The sequence below is a fragment of the Candoia aspera genome, chromosome 4, assembly GCF_035149785.1.
Source record: "Candoia aspera isolate rCanAsp1 chromosome 4, rCanAsp1.hap2, whole genome shotgun sequence".
Lineage (NCBI taxonomy): Eukaryota > Metazoa > Chordata > Lepidosauria > Squamata > Boidae > Candoia > Candoia aspera.
The window spans coordinates 78,141,796-78,162,348 of NC_086156.1; the positions used below are offsets into that span (position 1 = coordinate 78,141,796).

The 20,553-nt window shown below is 38.7% G+C and overlaps 1 protein-coding gene across 1 annotated transcript; it reads right to left on the reverse strand.

Moving 5' to 3' along the window:
* Positions 1–4,704: 4,704 nt before the first annotated feature.
* LOC134495336 (keratin, type I cytoskeletal 12-like) lies at positions 4,705–18,087 on the reverse strand. Its single transcript, XM_063300703.1, has 9 exons — positions 17,650–18,087; positions 13,604–13,686; positions 13,241–13,397; positions 12,576–12,737; positions 10,593–10,718; positions 9,006–9,223; positions 7,612–7,646; positions 6,430–6,473; positions 4,705–4,837 (listed from the first exon to the last, which is right to left on the reverse strand). The coding sequence occupies exons 1-9, from the start codon at positions 18,085–18,087 to the stop codon at positions 4,736–4,738; spliced, it is 1,365 nt and encodes a 454-aa protein (XP_063156773.1). The 3' UTR covers positions 4,705–4,735.
* Positions 18,088–20,553: the final 2,466 nt, after the last annotated feature.

Genomic DNA, 20,553 nt, shown 5'->3' on the forward strand with positions numbered 1-20,553 from the left:
ATTATGATAGTTCAAATGTCCTTTCATAGTTGCAATAATTCAATAGTTGATGTTGGTTTCATGGACACTTCTGTGGATCTGGGGCAAGGTTGTTCCCTTTTATTCTCTTGGTTCATTTTCACTAGTAAATCCCTATGAATTTCTATCAATTATTTTTCTTTCTGACGAAGAACAGTAGTTCAGCTGGAGAAAAAAAGGTGACTAACCTTAAATAAGAAAAGGAAAAGGCAAACTGCATGTTTTTTTCTAATCAGAGATAAATGTAAAAGGGCAATGAACAAGATATTTGATTTTTAGTCCACATATTTTAATTTATTTATTTGCTTATTTTGCACTAGGACCAAAAAAGTTGGTCCCACCCCCATATCAACCTGATATTTTAAAAACATTATGTATTAAGAACAGTTTGAACACATGTATTAAAGACAGTTAAAATCACTATGGGTACTTCTAGATAAGACTTTCATTGTACCATTGCCATGAAATTTTACTTTAAAGGGGTTTCCAGAAGTTGTTACCTTACACTGAGAATCATCAAGGTTCTTCCCAGCTCTTCCCACATTTATTTCTTTACCAGAATTAGAAAAAAAAAATCTGTTAGGAAGGAAAGACAGAATGTCTACATATTTGAAAGACAGGAATAGGAAACCTGTGGAAAGATATGGATTAAATGTTTTGCAGCCTATTTGTCTTGAGATTTGAAAATCCCACATTCTGAAGTGTCACTTGTGTCTGGAAACATTAGGAATGATGTGCTAAGTATGATATGAATTAAGATAGGGATGAGCAGTGGGATATTGTAGATCTTGTTGAACTCTTATGCCCATCAGCAATAGCCATCATGGCCAGTTGTGAGGAATGATGCAAGTTGCAATTAACAACAGTTGGATGGCCACATTGCTCATCCATGGCTTAAATTAAACATACTCTAGTGTGAATATTACTGATCTGGGATAGAATATCTATCTGGACACAAGTACTATTAACCAAAAGTCTGTTCCATATTTTCCTTCTTAATACTGTAGATTGGTTTTTACCACCTCACCCCCCTAAAAACCAGGGATTGTGGGAAAACATAGGAGGTAAATACAGCAGGGTAATTGTGCCATAAAAACTTCATTCAGAAGCATCTTGTCTACATAGCAGATTCCTTTGCTTCTGTTCTGGAAGAAAACGGTTAGAGGCCTGCATAACAGATGGGTAATATCCCTGGTGGTTTATGGTTTCTTTCCCTGCCTCAAAAATCACATTGGCTTCTCTCTAAACATTTTCTTCTTTTTTATTCAATGAGCAGCATTGGGTTTGAGCAAGATGACAGAACCTCTCTTTAGTGGATTGACTCCTTGTCACTTTCCATTCACTTTACTCCTGGAAAAAATGGTCCGTTCTGCAAAAAATGTCCAGCACTTCCCAGAGAGGGAGACAACTGGATACCTATCACTGCTGCCCCACTTCGCTGCTCTTGCAAGCAATCTTGGCCATTTATCAACACTTTTCCTCAGCTGCAGAGTGAGATCAAAGCAGCATTTCAAGCAACCATCAGGCAAAGAGAGGAAAGTGGCACTATTTTTTCTCATTGCAAATCGTGCCTCCAGTGCAGATGAGTTATAGCATGTTGCATCATGATCCATGCTTGCAAAGAATGCTTTAAAGTGTAAACCAAGCCCACTTTTCTCTCAATAGCCAAAGGAACTCTTGCAAGCCTGAATAATGACTATTTCACTTGACCTAGATTTGTAGGTAGACTTCTAGTCTTTTGCTGAAGATCCATTGTTCTGTATTAAAATGAGGCTGCTGAGGATTGTATATTAATTAATATTCCTATGTGTGTTGGTAAAATGATAAACGTTTACTGCTTACAATGAGTTTTTTTGCTTCACTTGGGCTTGGAGATGTCAAGCTTAAGTTAGGTCAGGTTATGTAATTTGCGCCATAGAGTTTAATTGATACACTGAATTTTATTAAGCTGTTGTGTATTTTCAGAAAAATGTTTTCTGTAGCTATGTGTCCCTGATATCTGAATAGAATGCTAAATGAGAAGGCATTTGGTTGCATGGAGTATAGTTAATGTGCATGAGTCCCCAGGGGCATCTGCAAAACAAGTGGGCTGTTTAAGATCTGGAAGAATAGATATCTCCTTGAAGTATTGGAGTGTTGGAAGACAGCAGTGAAGCTATTACAAATTCCAGCAGTAGACTATATGAATAGCTCAGGGTTGAATTGTTGAGCTCATGTGTTCTCTGAACTTAGTTGTTTTCCTGCAGTTGTTTCATTATCAAACTAGATAATATCAGTGCATGGGAGAGTATAGTTTGCTGGTTGTTTATATATAGTAGCTTGCCTGCCAGTCTTGGTTGCAGTGTAATTTCTTCCTGAAGATTCCTTGATGAGGATATTTTTTCTTCTCTGATTGCTTATCTGCTGTTTCCTGCTTATCTGGGTGCTGGCTGCAAGTAAGCCTTCAAGGAAGAAATTTCTGAATGTTTGCAATTGGCATGTCAGCCCCACTGCAGACATTTTTTGCAGACATTTCATTGCCAGACCAGGCAACATATTTTTCGCACTGAAGATGTTGCCTAGTCTGGCAATGAAACATCTGCAAGAAAACAACAAGGCTCAGAGAGCACCAAGGACTCCACATACCTTTGTATATTAATAATCAAGTGACTTTTACATGCATTAGGTAGACCAGACCAGGAAATCAACTCCACAGGAAGGCTAAAACTAATTTTATTGAGATCTGGCTATAATAACAGAATTTTGGAAGTCTTATTGTGCTATACCTCTTTCCCGTTCTTATACTCCAATGAATCAGGACAATGTCTGCCTGAACCGTTTCCAAATGTTGTTCCATTTCTCTGCTCCTAAAAAATGGTTCAGCCCCTTTTGCCTACGTAACAGGTATGGCATATTTCTTGTCATCTTCCTTACTCTCTACCTGGGGCCTGCAAAACCAGCATGGAGCGCTGTTACCATGGTACTGTTCATGATCTGCTCAGTTTTGTACAACAGCAGAAAGATCACAGTATAAATCATAGTTACTGCAGGGAGATTGTGTGTTTCCTATTAAAGAGTGTTAGAACTGGAAATACATGTCAAATGCCAAAACAGAGAGTGTGAGATTATGCAGGCATGGATCTGAGCTGGGAATGATAAAAAGGCTTTTTGTGGGGTATTACATGGGTACTATACCTCTGTATAGTAACATATGGCTGCGAGAGCTGGACCATAAGGAAGGCTGAGCGAAGGAAGATCGATGCTTTTGAACTGTGGTGTTGGAGGAAAATTCTGAGAGTGCCTTGGACTGCAAGAAGATCCAACCAGTCCATCCTCCAGGAAATCAAGCCAGACTGCTCACTTGAGGGAATGATATTAAAGGCAAAACTGAAATACTTTGGCCACACAATGAGAAGACAGGACACCCTGGAGAAGATGCTGATGCTAGGGAGAGTGGAGGGCAAAAGGAGGAGGGGTCGACCAAGGGCAAGGTGGATGGATGATATTCTAGAGGTGACGGACTCGTCCCTGGGGGAGCTGGGGGTGTTGACGACCGACAGGAAGCTCTGGCGTGGGCTGGTCCATGAAGTCACAAAGAGTCGGAAGCGACTGAACGAATAAACAACAACAATACCTCTGTAAGTACTTTTCAACTGCTTGGCAGCAATTACATTTTGTTGGCACACTTCACTATTACAAGTTCACCTGTGCTTCAGTGTGGACAAAACCATACCGGTGTATTTTAGAGAAGAAATCAGTTTGCTGTTCAGATACGCTGTTAGACCACAAACAGGGGACCTGCAGCCTCTCAAATATTGCTGAATTATAACTCTTGACACTGTTGACTGTGCTGCCTATGTTGCCGGTAATTGCAGTTCATCCCCACTTCTTTCTTAGATATTATTTGTCTTTGGAAACCAGAAGTCCTATCAGGAGTTTGTTGAAATTGCCAGTAGGCTGTTGGACAATAGTCACTTTGTACTGTAGTTGAGACTGGGTTCAGCCAGAAGCTCCCATTCCTCACCAGTGTTAATAGGCCAGAAATTGGAATCTAAATGTGGTAGAATGGAATTAGTCTAGATTATTAGAAGATGTATGAACCTTTTGAAATCATAAATATCCTTGGATATGTATGGGGGTGGGTGGGCAGAGTAAATTGTTGCAAACTGCAGAATCAAGTTGGAAATACCTTTATACCCATCAAAGAGAATATTTGTAGCTCAGGGTAGAACTGTGGAGTCCTTGGTGCTCTCTGAGCCTTGTTGTTTTTTTGCAGACATTTCATTGCCAGACCAGGCAACATATTTTTCGCACTGAAGATGTTGCCTAGTCTGGCAATGAAACATCTGCAAGAAAACAACAAGGCTCAGAGAGCACCAAGGACTCCACATACCTTTGTATATTAATAATCAAGTGACTTTTACATGCAGAAGCAGCACCATTAACCAAGAGATGTTAGCAAAAGAACCTACTATAAGTGTCAGGGTATTTAACACAACCTTCCTCAGTGTGATGTTGCCTCTCCCATAATCCTGAAGCCAGCATGTTGTCTAGGGGATTATAGGAATTGAAGTCAAACATGCATGGTGATCAAGCTAGCTATGAAGAGATTACTTAATAAAGAAAGGAAACATTTCTGTGGGGATATTGTCCTGTTAATATAAACGTATGTTTCTTCTTCTGCTTGCAGTATCACCTGAAGCCAAGAAGTGCTTCTGAATAAAATGTTGGTATTTTTTTATCCCTGAGTTTCTTCAACAGACTGAACTTTGGAGGAAGTCACTCTTCCATATTCATCTAATTCTTCAATGATTGTTTTAATTACTCTGGTTTTCTTTGTCTCTAAAGGTAAAATAAAGAAAAGAAAAGCAAGTGTATCAAAAGTGCAAATGCCAACATTATTTGCTCAAAAAATTTCATATATATACATACACACACACACACACACACACACACACACGCATATATATCTGTCCAAATCATGAAATAGGCTATTCCCTTCAGAATTGTTTCTGAACATATATGCATACTTGTCATATGTATAGGAACCATGGATTTTAATATATGCTTTCAGTTATGCTGAGTGATGATGGGGGGAAAAGAGCTTTCTGTACAATTTCTGGAAGCGACATTACACAATTTCATAGCAACATTTTTTAGAGATTTCACTTTTCATTTTGAAAATGAGCCACAAAACCACATGCCATACCTGCTTGGAGAGACAGCTGCATTTAAAGAAATTGAAGAGATTGTTTAAAAAGTTTAAAAAGCTTGCATGCTCCACATATTACTACAGGTATAAATTTGTTATGTCTTTGAATTTTCATAACAACAAAGATTTTTTGTTCCCTACATTCATACTTGGGAGGCAGATTATTAAATTGGGGTCAGTGGTTCCATTATTCATTTTCATTACACTACATATGCATTGCCCCAGTAATGATAATTATTTATCACATGCTAAATGTATCTAGTAAATGGAAGTATAGAAAAAAGGAAGAAGATGGTAGGTGATGTTTGCCATGCAAATACTACACTATTCCATTGGTAGAGTATGACAGTTGCACACAAAGATGAGTACTAGAAATATGAATCCATTGACACTGAGTCTTCAGCTCTTCATATTGATTGATTGATTGATTGATTGATTGATTTAATTATTAAATTTATATGCCACCCATCTCACCATAAAAGTGACTCTGGGTGGCTTACAAATAAAATAAACTTCATGACTTACTGACTACATGGAGGCTGTAGATATCTAAGGATTTACTCTGTACTTCCCCTTTGTCTGTTACTCTGCCTGTCCTTTATCAAAGTGGTTGCCAATCTCAGGTGGCTTCCCTTGGCCCCTCTCACGTGCTCTTTGCCTGTCTTCCTCCTGATGTTTTAATTTCTTAAATTAATTTCTATTTATTAATTATTTCAGTTTCAAGCCCTATCTACTCCACAACAACTCTGGGCAGCTTATAAATAAAAATAAATAAATAAAAGGAAACAAAATATTTCAAGAAAAAGAAGACAACTGACTCTAAAACAGAACCAAAAAGGCCCAAGGGGGGAAAAAAGAAAGTTGCTGAACCACCATCCTAATGGGAAAACAACCAGGTCTTTAGCAGTTTGTGGAAAGTCAAAAGGATGGGAGCAGTCTGAATCTCCGGGAGGGTATCATTCCATAAAGCAGGAGCCATTATATTTTCTAGGTCCCACAAGAAGATAGTGCTTAATTGACAGGACCTGAAGCATGTCCACTCTAGCTGGCCTCATAGGATGCGTGAAAATGTATGGAGACAGGTGGTTCCTCAAGTAACCTCCTGTCTCCTCTCATGCAGGGCCTTATAGGTGATAACCAGCACCTTGAATTGCACCTGGAAGCCAAATGGCAACCAGGGCAACTCACAAAGCAGCAGGGACATGTGTGCATACCACAACATGCTCACTACTCCCCATGCTGCTGCACTGTGGACCTGTTGTAGCTTCTTCATGAGCAGCCCCATGTAGAGCATGTTACAGTAATCCAATCAAGAGGTGACCAAGGTATGAATGAGAGTCTGAAGGACCTCCCAGTCGAGGAGCAATCACAACTGGCATACAAGGTGAACTTGAACAAAGGCCCTCTTGGCCAAGAAGACCCCCAAATTTTGCACAAGCCTCACATGGCAAAGTGCAACCCCATTAAAGACTTAAAAATGAAAGTCCTTGGAACCAGGGGGTATCAAACAAGTAAAACAGTTGGTCTTGTCAGAATTGAGACTGAGTGTGTCCCTCCCCATCTAGGCCTAGACAGCCTCTGGCCTCATTAGTTGGTTGGCCTGACGTCAAGATGTATAATTGGGTATCATCATCAATATGCTGATGATACCTGACCCTAAACCAATGGATGACCTCACCCAGTGGTTTTATGTAAATGTTAAACAAAAGAGGAGAGAGAGTTGAGCCCAGCGGCACCCCACAAGTGAGGGTCAGCAGATGCACCCTTGCAACTTCTCACCCTTGCAAACACTGATTGGAACCAGCCACAGAGAAAGGAGGAAAACCATCACAAAACAGTAGCTCCCACTCCCACTCCCAGGCCTCAGAGCGAGCCTAGTTAGGATACTATGGTTGATGATGTTGAAAGCCAATGAGAGATCAAGGAGAACCAGATGGATGCACCACCCCCATCCTGGTTCTGCCATGGGTCATCAACAAGTGTGACCAATATTGTCTCTGTGCTGAACCATGGCCTGAAACCTGACTGAAATGGATCTAGATAATCTGCTTCCTCCAGGGTCTTCTGGAGCTGAAGCCTGACCATTCACTCCACCATCTTCCCCAGAAAGGGGAGGTTGGAGATTGGATGAAAATTGTCCAGAATGGTTGGGTGCAGCAATGGCATGTTAAGAGGAGTCACACCACAGGATCCTTCAAGGCTTAATTTCATGCACCTTCAGCCTCGGGGGCTGTATTGCCAGCCCTGCAACAGAATCCAGCAGCTTAGATAGGGATGATACTAGGCAGCAGGGAGGACAGTACACCAGCTACAGTCCCAACTGTTCCAGAGAGCCCAGCTTCAACCGGAGGGCCTCACATCTGGTTATGTGCAGAGCAGAGCCTCTGAAAGCCCACAATGACTCATGGATGACAACTGCTGCCACCCCTCCCCTCCCCTGGAGTCATGGCTGGTGATAGACCCAAAATACAGATGGGCACATTTCTGAGAGGGGAACAACTCCCTCCCTTCCAGTCCCACTCAGGTCTTGGTAACACAAGTAGGATGCGTTAGGTATTAAGCAACCCATATAATGTATTTCCTTTTTATACAGTATATAGTAATTTTTTTAAGAATTATAATTGTAACAGTAAAATGTAATACAAACTGAAAAAAAGCAACATGTTGTTATCTCTGGTAACCCTTAATGGACTTTTGCTGATGTCAGGACTGAAATGATGAGGTTTTATGGATTTGTTTATAGATAAGAGATGGGATATGGGAAGAAGAGATTTGTTGTATTTTAAGAGAAGGTGGTAAGTTACTAAAATTGTTTATACTTGTGATAAAGGTGGGAAGTAACTTCTTTATATATTTCTTTTCTTTTTCTTTCTTTTCTGCACCTTCTACTTCTTCTTTTTATTCTTTTAGTTTTTTTCAGTCCATATAATATATTTCCTGTAAATAAATCTCCTTACTGTTATAAGTATAAAACTTGCTTCACTAATTGCTCAGGTCAGATTCCTGCTCTCAGGAATAATTCATGTCACATGCAGGCAAAATTGGACTACTGAATCAGTGTGATCTCTGAAAGTGTGTTATATACTGTGACTTGGACTTCTGTGCTGGATTTCAACAAATCTTAGAAATATTTTGGGAAAGGCTATAAGAAATCATTAGTGCTCAGAATTCTGGGAAAAATAATTTATGCACTGAGGGAATGGAAGCAGAGAAAAAAAAACACTGCATTGAATCAGAATCAATCATAGTACTTCTGTTGAAAATGAGGAAAAAAATCCCAAAACTGTTTACCTTCAGCTTTGGTAGCAGATTCAACATTTGTGGCTGCACTTCCTCTAGAACTGGTTTTGATGCCGGTCCCTGTGCCTCTGACATTAGACCCTGAAGCTCTTAATCCTACACCTGTTCCAGATCCTAGATTTTGTGATCCCAGATCTCTGCTACTTCTTTGTCCAGATTCACTGTAATAAGCAATAGGTTTGATCTTGTTAGTTTTAGGGGAATTGTATTTCCAATATTATTATTAGTAGAAACCCTATGCATAGCCAATAGACCTTTATGAGATTTCCACAGCATTAATATATGTAGATTTCTACAACTTTGAATCATAAAATACTTAAGAGATGAATTTAATCCCATAAAGCAGTACGTTGTTCAATGGGAATAGTAAATCTGCACTTTTGACAATCTTGACTGCTTTTCATGCATGAAAATATGTGCTTGTTTAAAGCAAAACAACATGACACAGTATCCCACTCCCAACCCACAATTCATGTGCTTTGCTCATTTATCTCACCTTCCTTCTCCATCAATTAGGCGTCGATATGTTTCAATCTCATTCTCAAGACGGATCTTGATGTCCAGGAGATGCCTGTAGTCTGCATTCTGACACTCCATGTCTTCTCTGATCTGTTGCACTTGGTTCTCCACATTGCTAATCATCCCTTGTATTTGCAAGAGCTGGGCACAATATTGGCCTTCTGTCTCTGCAAGAGTGCTTTCAAGTGATTGCCTCTGATAGAGAACAGAGATGCAGGACTTATTTCTGTAGAGTCAACCCTTCAAAAGTTAAGTACCTGGATGGGGAACACCTTTGGACAAACCTACTGTATATCAACAAGAAATGTCAGGCTGCTCATACCCAAACAGTTTGGGGAAAGTGATTTTTTGTCAGTAGGCTGTCATATCCTGAATCAGTGCCCTTCATTTCTTAAACTTTGGGAATAATGTAAACTTTACTTGGACTCTTTGTAAGAATTTCAAGCTCAAGCATGATTCGGCAACAAAATAGAGTGGCTCAGTCCTTTGTATCCTAGCCAGTCTTTTTATAAGGCTTTTGTTTCTAAAACCTTATGCACATCAGCATGTCTTTTGAATTAGGCTCCATATCAATCCTGTTTAGTTCATACTCTGAGTTGTTGTAACTAGATTGTCATTTTGTTTTTGAATGTTTGGGAGCATGCTAATTGAACAAGAAGATCTTAAGGAATCATGTTGAGTATAAGTAAATCTTTGTATAAAAAAGCAACTTGATGGTCCATTTTGTCTTGTGACAGCAAGTGTGATGCCATCTAAGTAAGGTAGGGCTGGGGTTCCCCAGTAGTTTTAGTCAACACGCACCTGATAAGCATTTGGCTGGAGATCTTGGGAGTTACAGTCCCAACATATCTAAAATTGGGCAAAGCTGAGCTAATCATTATTGCCAGTGCCAGTTGCTTGCTATTCAGTAGAAGTTGGATGGGGCTGTATAAACCAACCTGCTGCTTAATGTGTGAAACTGAAGGCAAGGGCATCTCCAGCCAGTGGGCTCTCCAGCCTCTACTTGAAGGTGTCCAGCAAGGAAGAATCCCTCTAAGTAATTGCTTCTATGGCTGAGCTACTGTGAAATATCAAAATATATTTATGTCCCTTCTGGTATTCCACAAAGATCTGCCGTCCTATAAATTTTGATCTCAATTTCCTGTCTTATATATAGGAAGTATTTCCTAGCAGTATTCATTTGTTTGATCTTTTTATTCTTTAAATTTGAAAACAAATCAGGAAGAAGCTTAAGGGTTGTTATCCCAGAAAAACCAATATCAGATTGCATGATTTAGACCAGTGTTTCTCAACCTCGGCAGCTTTAAGATGTGCAGACTTCAACTCCCAGAATTCCTGAGCCAGCAAGCTGGCTGGGGAATTCTGGGAGTTCAAGTCCACACATCTTAAAACTGCCAAAATTGAGAAACACTGCTTTAGATTATAGCATAACTGTCTTCAGTTGACCCCCCCCCCCCAAATATTGTAATTCAACTTCCATAATTTTTTAAGTTAGCATCAAATTAAGGAAGACATCAATCATTACAGTGAGAATGGTTTATTTGGCAATGACGGCTGTCCTTACCAAAGAAAGCTGGGTTTTCAGGTCAATCTCCAAACCCTGGAGAGTGTGTCTCAGGTCTGCAATTTGTTTCTTGTTAGTGGTGGTTTCTTTGGCACTCACATTGATCGTCATATTTAATTCTTTACTCTGCAGTAATTCAAACACATGATTACAGTTGAAATGACAGAAAGAAGCACTGAGTCATTGATTGCATTTTTTTCATAAAATCTGCCAGCTGCTATCAGCTGCAGCATCCATGGGGGTGTCAAAAGAGACCAGATGGGGGTCACGGCATTGCAATGGAAGCCCCACTGTGTTGTTTGTCTGTGGGGGTGATGTTGACGGTCCCTAGGCAATGCTGCTTTAATGTTCCGGAAATGAATACTATGCAAATGTTCAAAGCTTCTTAAATGCTTGCTGGTGCTGTCAATGCCATCTTAGTTTATCAGTGTAACTGAATCAGTTAGGAAAGGTCTTCTCAGTGCTTTCCATGCATGTATTTTTTACTACATGGAATTACAGAATTAAAAGGTACCTTAGAGGTCGTCTAGCCCAATCCCCTGCTTAGTGCAGGATCAACTAGGGCATCTCTGATAGATCATCGTCCAGCCTCAATCTGAAGGCTTCTAATGAAGAAGAACTGACATATCATGTGGCAGCTCGTTCCAGTGGCTAGTGGCTTATATAGTCATAATGTTCCTCCTGATCTATAGCCTAAACCTACTTTCTTGTAGTTTTAACCCTCTGTTCTGGTTCTGTCTTCTGGGGCAAGAGAGAGCAACTCCACTCCCTCTTCTGTGTGATACCACTTCAGATTTTTTTCATTGAACTTTTTGAATGGTGTTGCCTGGAAGTAGACACATTATTCCAGGTGGGGTCTGACCAGGGCAACATAAAGTAGAACTATCACTGTACTTCCTGTGATCTGGATTTGTCTGGTATGTTTTTCCTCTGCCTTTTAGGTTAAGTGGCTTACCATAATTAAATACTACCATACATATGAGACTAAGAACTTGTGAAAAACTAGTTGGGCTTGATCCCTGATGGCTACATGGACACATCCATGCAGTCTTCTTGGCCATAAAAGCACATTAGGTAATAAAACATTTAAAATATTGGCATCCAAAACATGAAGCCAAATGAAAATATCAATAAAAAGCTATGAAGAATGAAAAGATTTTTAATTGTATACTTAAAGCCCATCAATGAGGGGCCAAATATATTGCCTTGGGGTTAGAAGGGCCACAACTCAGGAGGCCCTGTTAATCTGATGCGTGAAAGTACAGTTCTCTGCAGCAAGTTCTTATGGGAAAGGCAGTCCTTTGGGTCTCAAGGCTTTCAGGGTATCAGTTCTTTGCTGCTACTAGCATGTAATGTAGTAATATTTGTAATATGTAATATTTGGGAGGCTGTCCAAGTTTATTTCTTTCTAGATTGTACCCTGCTCTGCCATCTGATATAGCAACCTAACTGTAGTTCATTGTAGCACTAAAAACACGGATGGTGTATCTCCTTGTATAGATACAATAATTTTTTTTTTAAACCATTCAGTCGTGATTCTTGGAGACTGCCTGGACAAGTCCCTGAAGTTTTCTTGGCAAGGTTTTTGTAAGTGGCTTGCCATTGCCTTGTACCTTGGGCTGAGAGAGAGTGACTGACCCAAGGTCACCCAGCTAGCTTTGTGCCTAAGGTGGGACTAGAACTTACAGTCACCTGGTTTCTAGCCCAGTGCCTTAACCACTATACCAAACTGGCTCTCTATAGTAAAAATAGTAGCTTCTGCAAGGATAGTTCAAAATGGTGGAAAGTCTTCATTCCTTAGTGCAGCTATCTTTGACCTGGCATTTAAAGGATGTTATGGCTATAAGTCCCTTCACTCTTGGGGAAGCTGATCTTGAAAAAATTTTAACATTAAAAAATAAACAATTTTTAAAACGGAAATCTGGTGTTGGACATGGTACTTGGCTTTGTAGATTTCTAGAGACATTTCTTCTTTGTTCTAACCTTTTCACTGAACCAGGTTTCAGCATCTCTGCGATTCTGCTCTGCCAAAGCTTCATACTCTTCTCTCATCTTGTTCAAAACTGTGGTCAGGTCCACTCCTGGTGCTGCATTTATTTCGACATTTACATCTCCAGAGACTGTGCCTTGCCAGCCCTTCATCTCCTAAGTGCAGAAGGCAGTGAGGAGAAGGGAAAAAAAAAAAAAGAGAGAGAGAGAGAGAGAGAGAGAGAGAGGGAAGGTATCAGTCTATTTTCTCACCATACAGTTACTTTGGTTTACTTTTTAAAATGTTGCATGTAATCCAATTATCTTACTTTGCACATCTTTAGATGTTAATATTTCCATGCAGGAGCTGCAATGGAGAATGCAATTCAGCAGCCTGGACTGACAGCTGTTTAATCTTTGCTTAATTACTTTTAAGATAGTTCTCCATAATTAAAACTTGTGATCAATGAAGCCCCTTTTCTAATTACTACTTCTGAGAACCAAACAACTCCTAAATTTAACCATAATGAATGTGACAGATCACATATTGCCAAATGAACTGTGATTACAGTTTCCAGAATTTCTTAGAGGGAATAAGGTTCTTGAAGGCTGATCAATACCAACCTAACATCTCAGATGTGGTTGTGATATAAACTGCTTTAGCAAACTGGCTACCTTACCTCTTCATGGTTCTTTTTGAGGAAAGCCAGCTCTTCAATCAGGCTTTCAATCTGTATTTCCAAGTCACTCTTAGACAGACCCAATTCATCCCGTACTTTTTTAAGACCATTGATGTCTGCTTCCACATTCTGGTGGAGGAACAGCTCATTTTCATATCTTAAAAAGAGAAGACAAGAAAGTGCTTTGAAAAGTGCTAACTTGCTTATCGGTACACCAAAGTTTTGCAAACTTGTGACAGAGGCTATCTAGTTAATGGTTGGATTGCTTGAAGGTGCTGAGGCCATGTCCTGGTTTTGCTTGCTTTTGTCAGAATTTGCACATGTTGAATTTATTGTCCTCTGCTCTTGGGCTGAAGAACTTACTTCATTCTGAAATCATCAGCAGCTAGTCTGGCATTATCTATCTGCAGAATAATGCTGGCATTTTGAACACTTGCTGAAATGATCTGTATGGAAGGAAGATAAAAAACATTTTAGCAGGTTTATTGCACTTTATGAAAGTAGATAAACTGAATCCAAAAAAGCAAAGGATGTGATACTGTCCTCTTATATTACTTTTTGCATAAAATTGAATTTTAATGTAGTACTAGCATTGTCACCTAATGTCTGCTAGATGTGTTGAATACAACTCCCCAAACCCCAACAGCATGGTGAGATTTATAGTCCTTCACAACTGGATGCAACTTTATTACAGGAATAATAATATTACAGCAATAAAAATAAAGCAGGCTTCCATAATTTGTTGCTCAAGATAAATCTGGTCTGCTGAGAATACTGTGAGCTGCAGTCCCAAATATATCTCAACACTACCAGTTTGGGAAAGGCAGTAAAACTGCATCTTGTGGAAAGCCGCAAGTTAATTATCCCTGTGCTAGGAGTTACATGTCAAACTTCGTATTATGTTAAATATATAGGGTAAAATCCTCTGTTGGCATTGGTTTACTTAAAGTAAGCTTCAATCCTTAAATGGAACTACAGCATTTTAGGAGGGAAAGTATGAATCCTCCTTTAACTGAGGAGGCTCATCAATCAATCAATATTTTATTACAGTCACAGACCAGAAGTACAAATAAAATACAAATTTATACAAATACAGATAAAAATGCATTAAAATAAAATAAAACAAAACATGATAATATTAATGGTGGGATCATCAGTAGGCAATCAAAGTCTGCCTAATTTTACAGACAGTATAACAAAATTTAGCTATGTTCAAAGAAATTGAATCATACTGATCAGTTAGCTACAAAGGTACATGAAAAAGATCAGAATTTCCCAGGTATGATCAGATAGCAACAAAGGTACATAAAAAAGACCAGAATTTCCCAGGTATTTTATCAAACAGGCTCTTCCTGCACAACAATTAAAAGGTGCCAGATTTATTTTGGCACTAATGAAAGGGGATTTTTGTTGACAACAGGGGAAGCCGAGATTAAAGGTCCATGCAGACTGTAATTCAGCCCCTGCATTAATACCGAGCAAGTCAAATACACATAGGAAGTTGCATGCTATATATCTTTAAAACTGTTTTAATTTTATTTGTATAAGCATAACAACATAAAAATTGCATGAAAGAAAGCACTGTGATTACCCAAAGAATCCAAATGAAGACAGTTTCTGTTTTATCATTTGGTAGATACCATCTTAGTTGAGAAGTGATTAGTAATTATATTTTTTAAAAATATTATCTAAAATACATTAAATCAATGAAAGGAGAGGAAGAAAATGATAAATGAGATGACCAGTGTTCTCCTCTAATTTTCCTTTCTATTTGGTCATAATAACTATCAGGTAAAATTTCCATAAGCTTATTACAGTTTGCATATGCAATGGAAGAAGATGATTTTATCTGAAATTATTTGAGTTGGTAATACTATGTAAAAGAAGGAGTTTGGAAATAAGCTTGTAGTAAAAGCAAAAAAAAAGTTTGTTCTATTTTTCTTCCCTTAGTTCCAGTGTGTTTCAGATAAAAAAAAAAGGCCAAATACAGTGGGCATATAGGAAAACACAACAGTTATACAGATCATGGCATTTTTATAAAAAAAATGTATTTTTAAAAAATGAAATAAAACCACAGTTTTTTAATAACTGTAAAAACTTTAAACTGTAATAACTTCAAAATAAAAGCACAGCAAGCCCCCATGATCTGGTATCATATTGTTCAATTAAAATATTTTCTTGCAACAAAGGAAATTCCTGGACAATGAATTAGGCAGTTAACAAAAATTGAAAAATTAATAGGAGAAGCAGACTGTGATACCTCTGATGTATTTCCTAAGATGTATATTTTATCACTGGAAGTCCACTACAAAAAAGCACACAGTGGACTTTGCTACAAATTTATGATAAATAAGAACTTAACAAGGTAAGCTACTACTAGCCCACCAACTAACAACTGCGTCTTTCAGTTACTGGCAGATGCTGACATGATCTAAAGGGTTTATCTATTAACAGATAGTTTGAAAAAGTCTGGCAAGTTGCAAGTATGCACATTCCATACCCAAAAGAACAAGTAGCTTGACCTAAAATCTCAGATTCCATGATAAAACATACAGCCTACTTTTTAGCAATGACTCTTCAGCTATATAGATCTGTGTTTCTCAACCTTGGCAACTTTAAGATGGGTGAACTTCAACTCGCTGGGTGAGGAATTCTGGGAGTTGGGGGCCACCCATCTTAAAGTTGCCAAGGTTGAGAAACACAGATATAAATGATAGGGAAAGAGTACAGGGAGGCTTTTCCCCCTGGATTTCATCATTATAGAACTTTGTGAAATTGGTAGAAAATTCAGGACAGACAAAAGTCATGCAACATATAAAAAAACTTTAGTTTGGGAATGGGCTGTTTTCCCATTCATAGGAACTGTTGACTCCTCCATCCTTCACACACATTCATGGTGTGGAGTGCAAGTGATGAAACATGTCACAACATTGTGTCTCCATCTCTTACATACTTGCATGTGATGTAACACCAATAGGAAAGGGTGGGGCTTGCATTGTGACATCATGACACAAGTTTCATTATTTTGATGTCATAATGGTTAACAACAAATGCCTATATCAATCTTCCCAAATACTTCCCATGCACCTTATGTAGAACCAATCATAATATATCTAGTTATTTTCTAGTCAGTTTCATAATTCTGTAAAAAAAAAATACTTTGCAGGCTTTCTTTTCTATGTTTATGTAAGCATTTTTATTTCATCCTGCCTCCCAGCCTCTGGAGCCAAGGCTCTATATAGCAACCTACAAGTATGGTTTTACTTGTTGGAAAGTAAACTCGCTACAAAATTAAAATGTTATGCTTTCAATGGGAATGTATTTATATGAAGAATAACATGCTCAGTGTTTTCTTTGTTTGTTTGTAAATCATCAGATGAACACACTGAAAAAGGAAGGGTGGGGTAGGGTGCTAGAATCCCACCCCTCTTTTGCTGTGAAGGGGGGGGCTTTTTTTACTCTAGGAGCTGCCTTAGCTCAGGAGATGGGGCACTAACTGAAATTCACTTTTGCATTCTTCTGTTAATTGGCTGGAGAGAAAACTAATTGGCTCATGGTACCTCTGCCTGTTCTCAGCATTCTGAAGTGGGCAGGAATGAAATTGCATGGCCAGCTTTAAAAAGTTTTGGGAGAATTGGGGAGGTAGAACTATGCTATAAATAGCTTGCAAAAGAATGCAGTCTAGTTTGTACTGAAGAAGTTTGATGTAGGATCTTTCCCTACTTGCCCCTAACCATGGCAAAAACACAACCTAGTAACATATTTTTCCATTGGGTCCCCATCATGTTGCCTTTACTTCACCTTCAGCTCATGAATGAGTCAGTCTTAAGTTGTCCTTAGCTCTACCAGTGTTAAAAGTAGCACTTTCCCCCTAATTCTAACAGTGTCCACGGGTAGGTCAAGGTATATACATACTTTTAAGCTTTATCACAAATTGCCTTAGAGAGATGTCAAAGGGCTGCAGTGACTTGAAACAGAGGTAACAGAGGCAGGATAGGGATTGGCAACGGAGACAGCAACTTTCATGCTGGTATAGTTTTCTGCTGACTCAAGGATGTATGGATAGCACTCTAAATCAGCAGTGGAGAAAGGTGAAGTTGTAGTATTAACAAGAAGTCTGTGGTCAATAAGTATACGTTGACCACATTGATAAATTTTCATTACCTGTTGAATGAATAGAGGCTCTTGTAATGGAGGTACCAAGACAAGTTGATGACAGATTCCTACACCAATCATATATACTGTATATTTATATCCATTTCAAGAAGTACACGGAATTTTGTGGGATGAAGCCCCCATAGATCCTGGCATGTGGCCCTGCAGATTAGATTGTCTGCTTGCTAAACATCCTGAAATGGTAAAATAATTCCTCATTTGTTTTTTCAAAATCCATTGAAGAACTGACTTACCTTATTTCGAAGGTCATCAATAGAAGAATTATATCTGCTGTTGTCGTAGAGTCCTTCGTTAATGTGTGTGGCAGATTTCTTATACCAATTTCTGATTTTCTGCTCAAGAGCACTGTTTGCCTCCTCCAAAGCATGCACTTTAGCCAGGTAGGAAGCCAAACGGTCATTTAAATTCTGCATGGTTTCTTTCTCTCCCCCAGCTAGAAGATCGACATCACCGCCAGCAGGACTGGAGTTGTAGATGTGGAAGCAACCACCAGTGCCACCACCACCAGTTCTACCCCATCCTGATCCTGAGCCCCAAACTGCCCCACTACCAAAGCTTCCTGTGCTGGATCCTCCACCCAACCCATATATACCACAGCTAGAAAGTTTGAGAGGTGCCCCACTACTGCGAGAGGAAGACGTTTGCCTAGATCCACAGCCAAAGTAAGACATGATGTTGAGTAAGTTTCAAGTAAAGTATGCAAAAGAACCAGTGTCAACCAAGAAGAGCCTGAATCATAAAGAATAATTTCCAAGCTTTTATATGCCGATTTTTTAAGGGTGTGTTCTTTCGTTGGAATGTCATTTCATACCTACATTGTTTGTTTGGCCAATTTATCATTTCAAATCCATTTGACTGATGGCTATTAATAACAAGACCTGATATTCCATCCTGTTGATTTCCCCTTGGGCCATTTGTAATTTTTTCCTTTTTTTTTTTTTTTTAAGATGGAGAATGGGTGGGTTTGACCAGGCCAAAACTTTCATTAACTCTTTAGCTAGATTGAGTAATTATCTACATCTCAGTCTCTCCATCGTTTTAAAAGCTCATTGTTATAGATATATTTTCAGATATACTGGCATTTGTGAAATCAACTCTTTCATAACAGGAGGGTGTGCAAACTGCTTTTGGGGAGAGCGGCCTTTCCTTGTTATTTCTTCACCCTGGGTGTTGGTGCAAAAAACTATGTGGCTTGTTTTATTTTTGGAAAAGCATCCTTACATTGTTTTAACTATATTTTTTTCTTGTGCAAAAGGTATTTCACTAAGAACTTAGTTAAATGTCTTTATTTCTTGAAGTTCTTTCTTTGCTTTTCATGTTGTCAAAGATCCAGCAGATGAAAGACATAGCAATAGCTGGTTGAATGAAATTTAGAAGATATAAATGTTTTGAATAAAAGCTCACAACTGAAGAAATGTTGAGCAAGTAAGGAGATTATTTTTGTTGAATCAAGTAGTCTTGAAACCATAGATAATCTCTGCTACTTAACCAGTGGTAGTTAACTTCTGAGAAGAGCCAGCCAGAAAGTTTTGATGGATATAGGATATTAATGTTAGAATAAATGCAGTCTAAACTTAGAGGAATCTTCAGGATCAAAACTGAAAAAATATCAAAATATTAAACACATATGACTGTTGCATATTTTCTTCAGCCCTATGTCAGTCTCAGTCTTTGAAGGTTCTTTTGCCACATAGCTCAAAACCTATTTTGGGCTGTCCACCATGCAGCATTAACATTGCTGTAATGTATATGCATATCCTAAGTCAGCTACTACATAAATTATCAGAAACAGGAGTTTTTTATATGTCTGGATTGCTCAGGATACACTCCATGCCAGTTATTTCTGTTTGAGCACTCAATGGCTTTTAAACCTCCATTGGTTTTGGATTAATTCAGCAGAGCACTTCTTATATGTTCAATATAGAAGCAAGCTTTGTGCATTAACAGATTACGTTCAAAATTATTATGATCATTTATTACAAGGATATTGAGCTCTGGGTGTTCAATACCTTTATTTATTTATTTATTTGTTGACTTTACAATAAATAAATAAATATTCGATGCATCCTATAAATGTGGGTCCATTTATGCAACATAACAGTTTAGTTGTGTTATAAGAAACCTACTGACCTTCGATAAACATGCTAAAAACGAACACTAGGGAGCCCTGTACCATATGTTGAATGAGAGCTGGCCATACACAATCATATTTTGAGAACTGGATTATGCTATAACAGCCTTCCCTGGATGCCCTTCAGATTTCTGGGTTGCATCTCACATAATCCCCAGCCTGAAGACCATTAGGATATTTGGGTTTTTATGGTACAATCCACCTGGAGAGTGCCAGGAGAAGAAATGATGGGCATGTGATTTTAAGACCTTGACGAAAACATTAATGGCAAATCTGTGGTTTTCATACTTGCATAGAATTCACCTACAAATTCTGTGTGATGAACTGCATGGTTTGTGTGAACGGCATGGTCTATTGAACAAGCTGCAGTGGTCTGGTTCACATATACTTAAGGCTAAGCCATAAATGATGGCTTACAAATAGCAGTGACTGGGTTCATAGCACAGTAGACCAAAACCAAACAGATCACAAAATAGTTTAGTCAACCCAGTACTACTGTCAGCCTTTCCATGTGTGATTCTGAGCAAATGTACTGGTTTGTGAACTGAACTGAACATCAGGAAACTTTCATAATGCTTTTAACTGCTGGAGTATTCAAACTTCTATTACAAATGAGCTGCTCAGTTTGGACCAATTGGCTATAAGTTCAAGAATGTCTTGGCTATAAAGGCAAGAATATTGCTCTCACCCAGATGTTTTCAGCAGCAGCCCACAGATACAGATGCTCTAGATGGTACTATTGATCCAAAGCAGAGCATTGTTTCTTCCCACCTACATATACCTTAAGAAGCTTATAGAATGTTGATTGCAGTTATTCAAATTATGACAGCATTCTGTAAAATGCTGTTTAATTATTCAGTAAGATTACTGATATAGTATTAATTATAATTTTGCATGGCTGGACCCAGATAAATCACACGGAATCATGACAGAGAGAATTTGGATCATTAGAGTGATCACTACCTGATGTAATAGTTGTCTTTGTGGATGTGGCTCAAATTTTGCT

Coding starts and splice junctions, on each gene's coding strand:
- LOC134495336 (XM_063300703.1), bottom strand. CDS start 18,087: ATGTCTTACTTTGGCTGTGGATCTAGGCAAACGTCTTCCTCTCGCAGT. Junction 9,224..10,592: donor TGAAAACCCAGCTTTCTTTG/GTAAGGACAGCC, acceptor GTTCTCTATCAG/AGGCAATCACTTGAAAGCAC. Junction 4,838..6,429: donor GCATGGGGAGTAGTGAGCAT/GTTGTGGTATGC, acceptor TTACCTTTAGAG/ACAAAGAAAACCAGAGTAAT.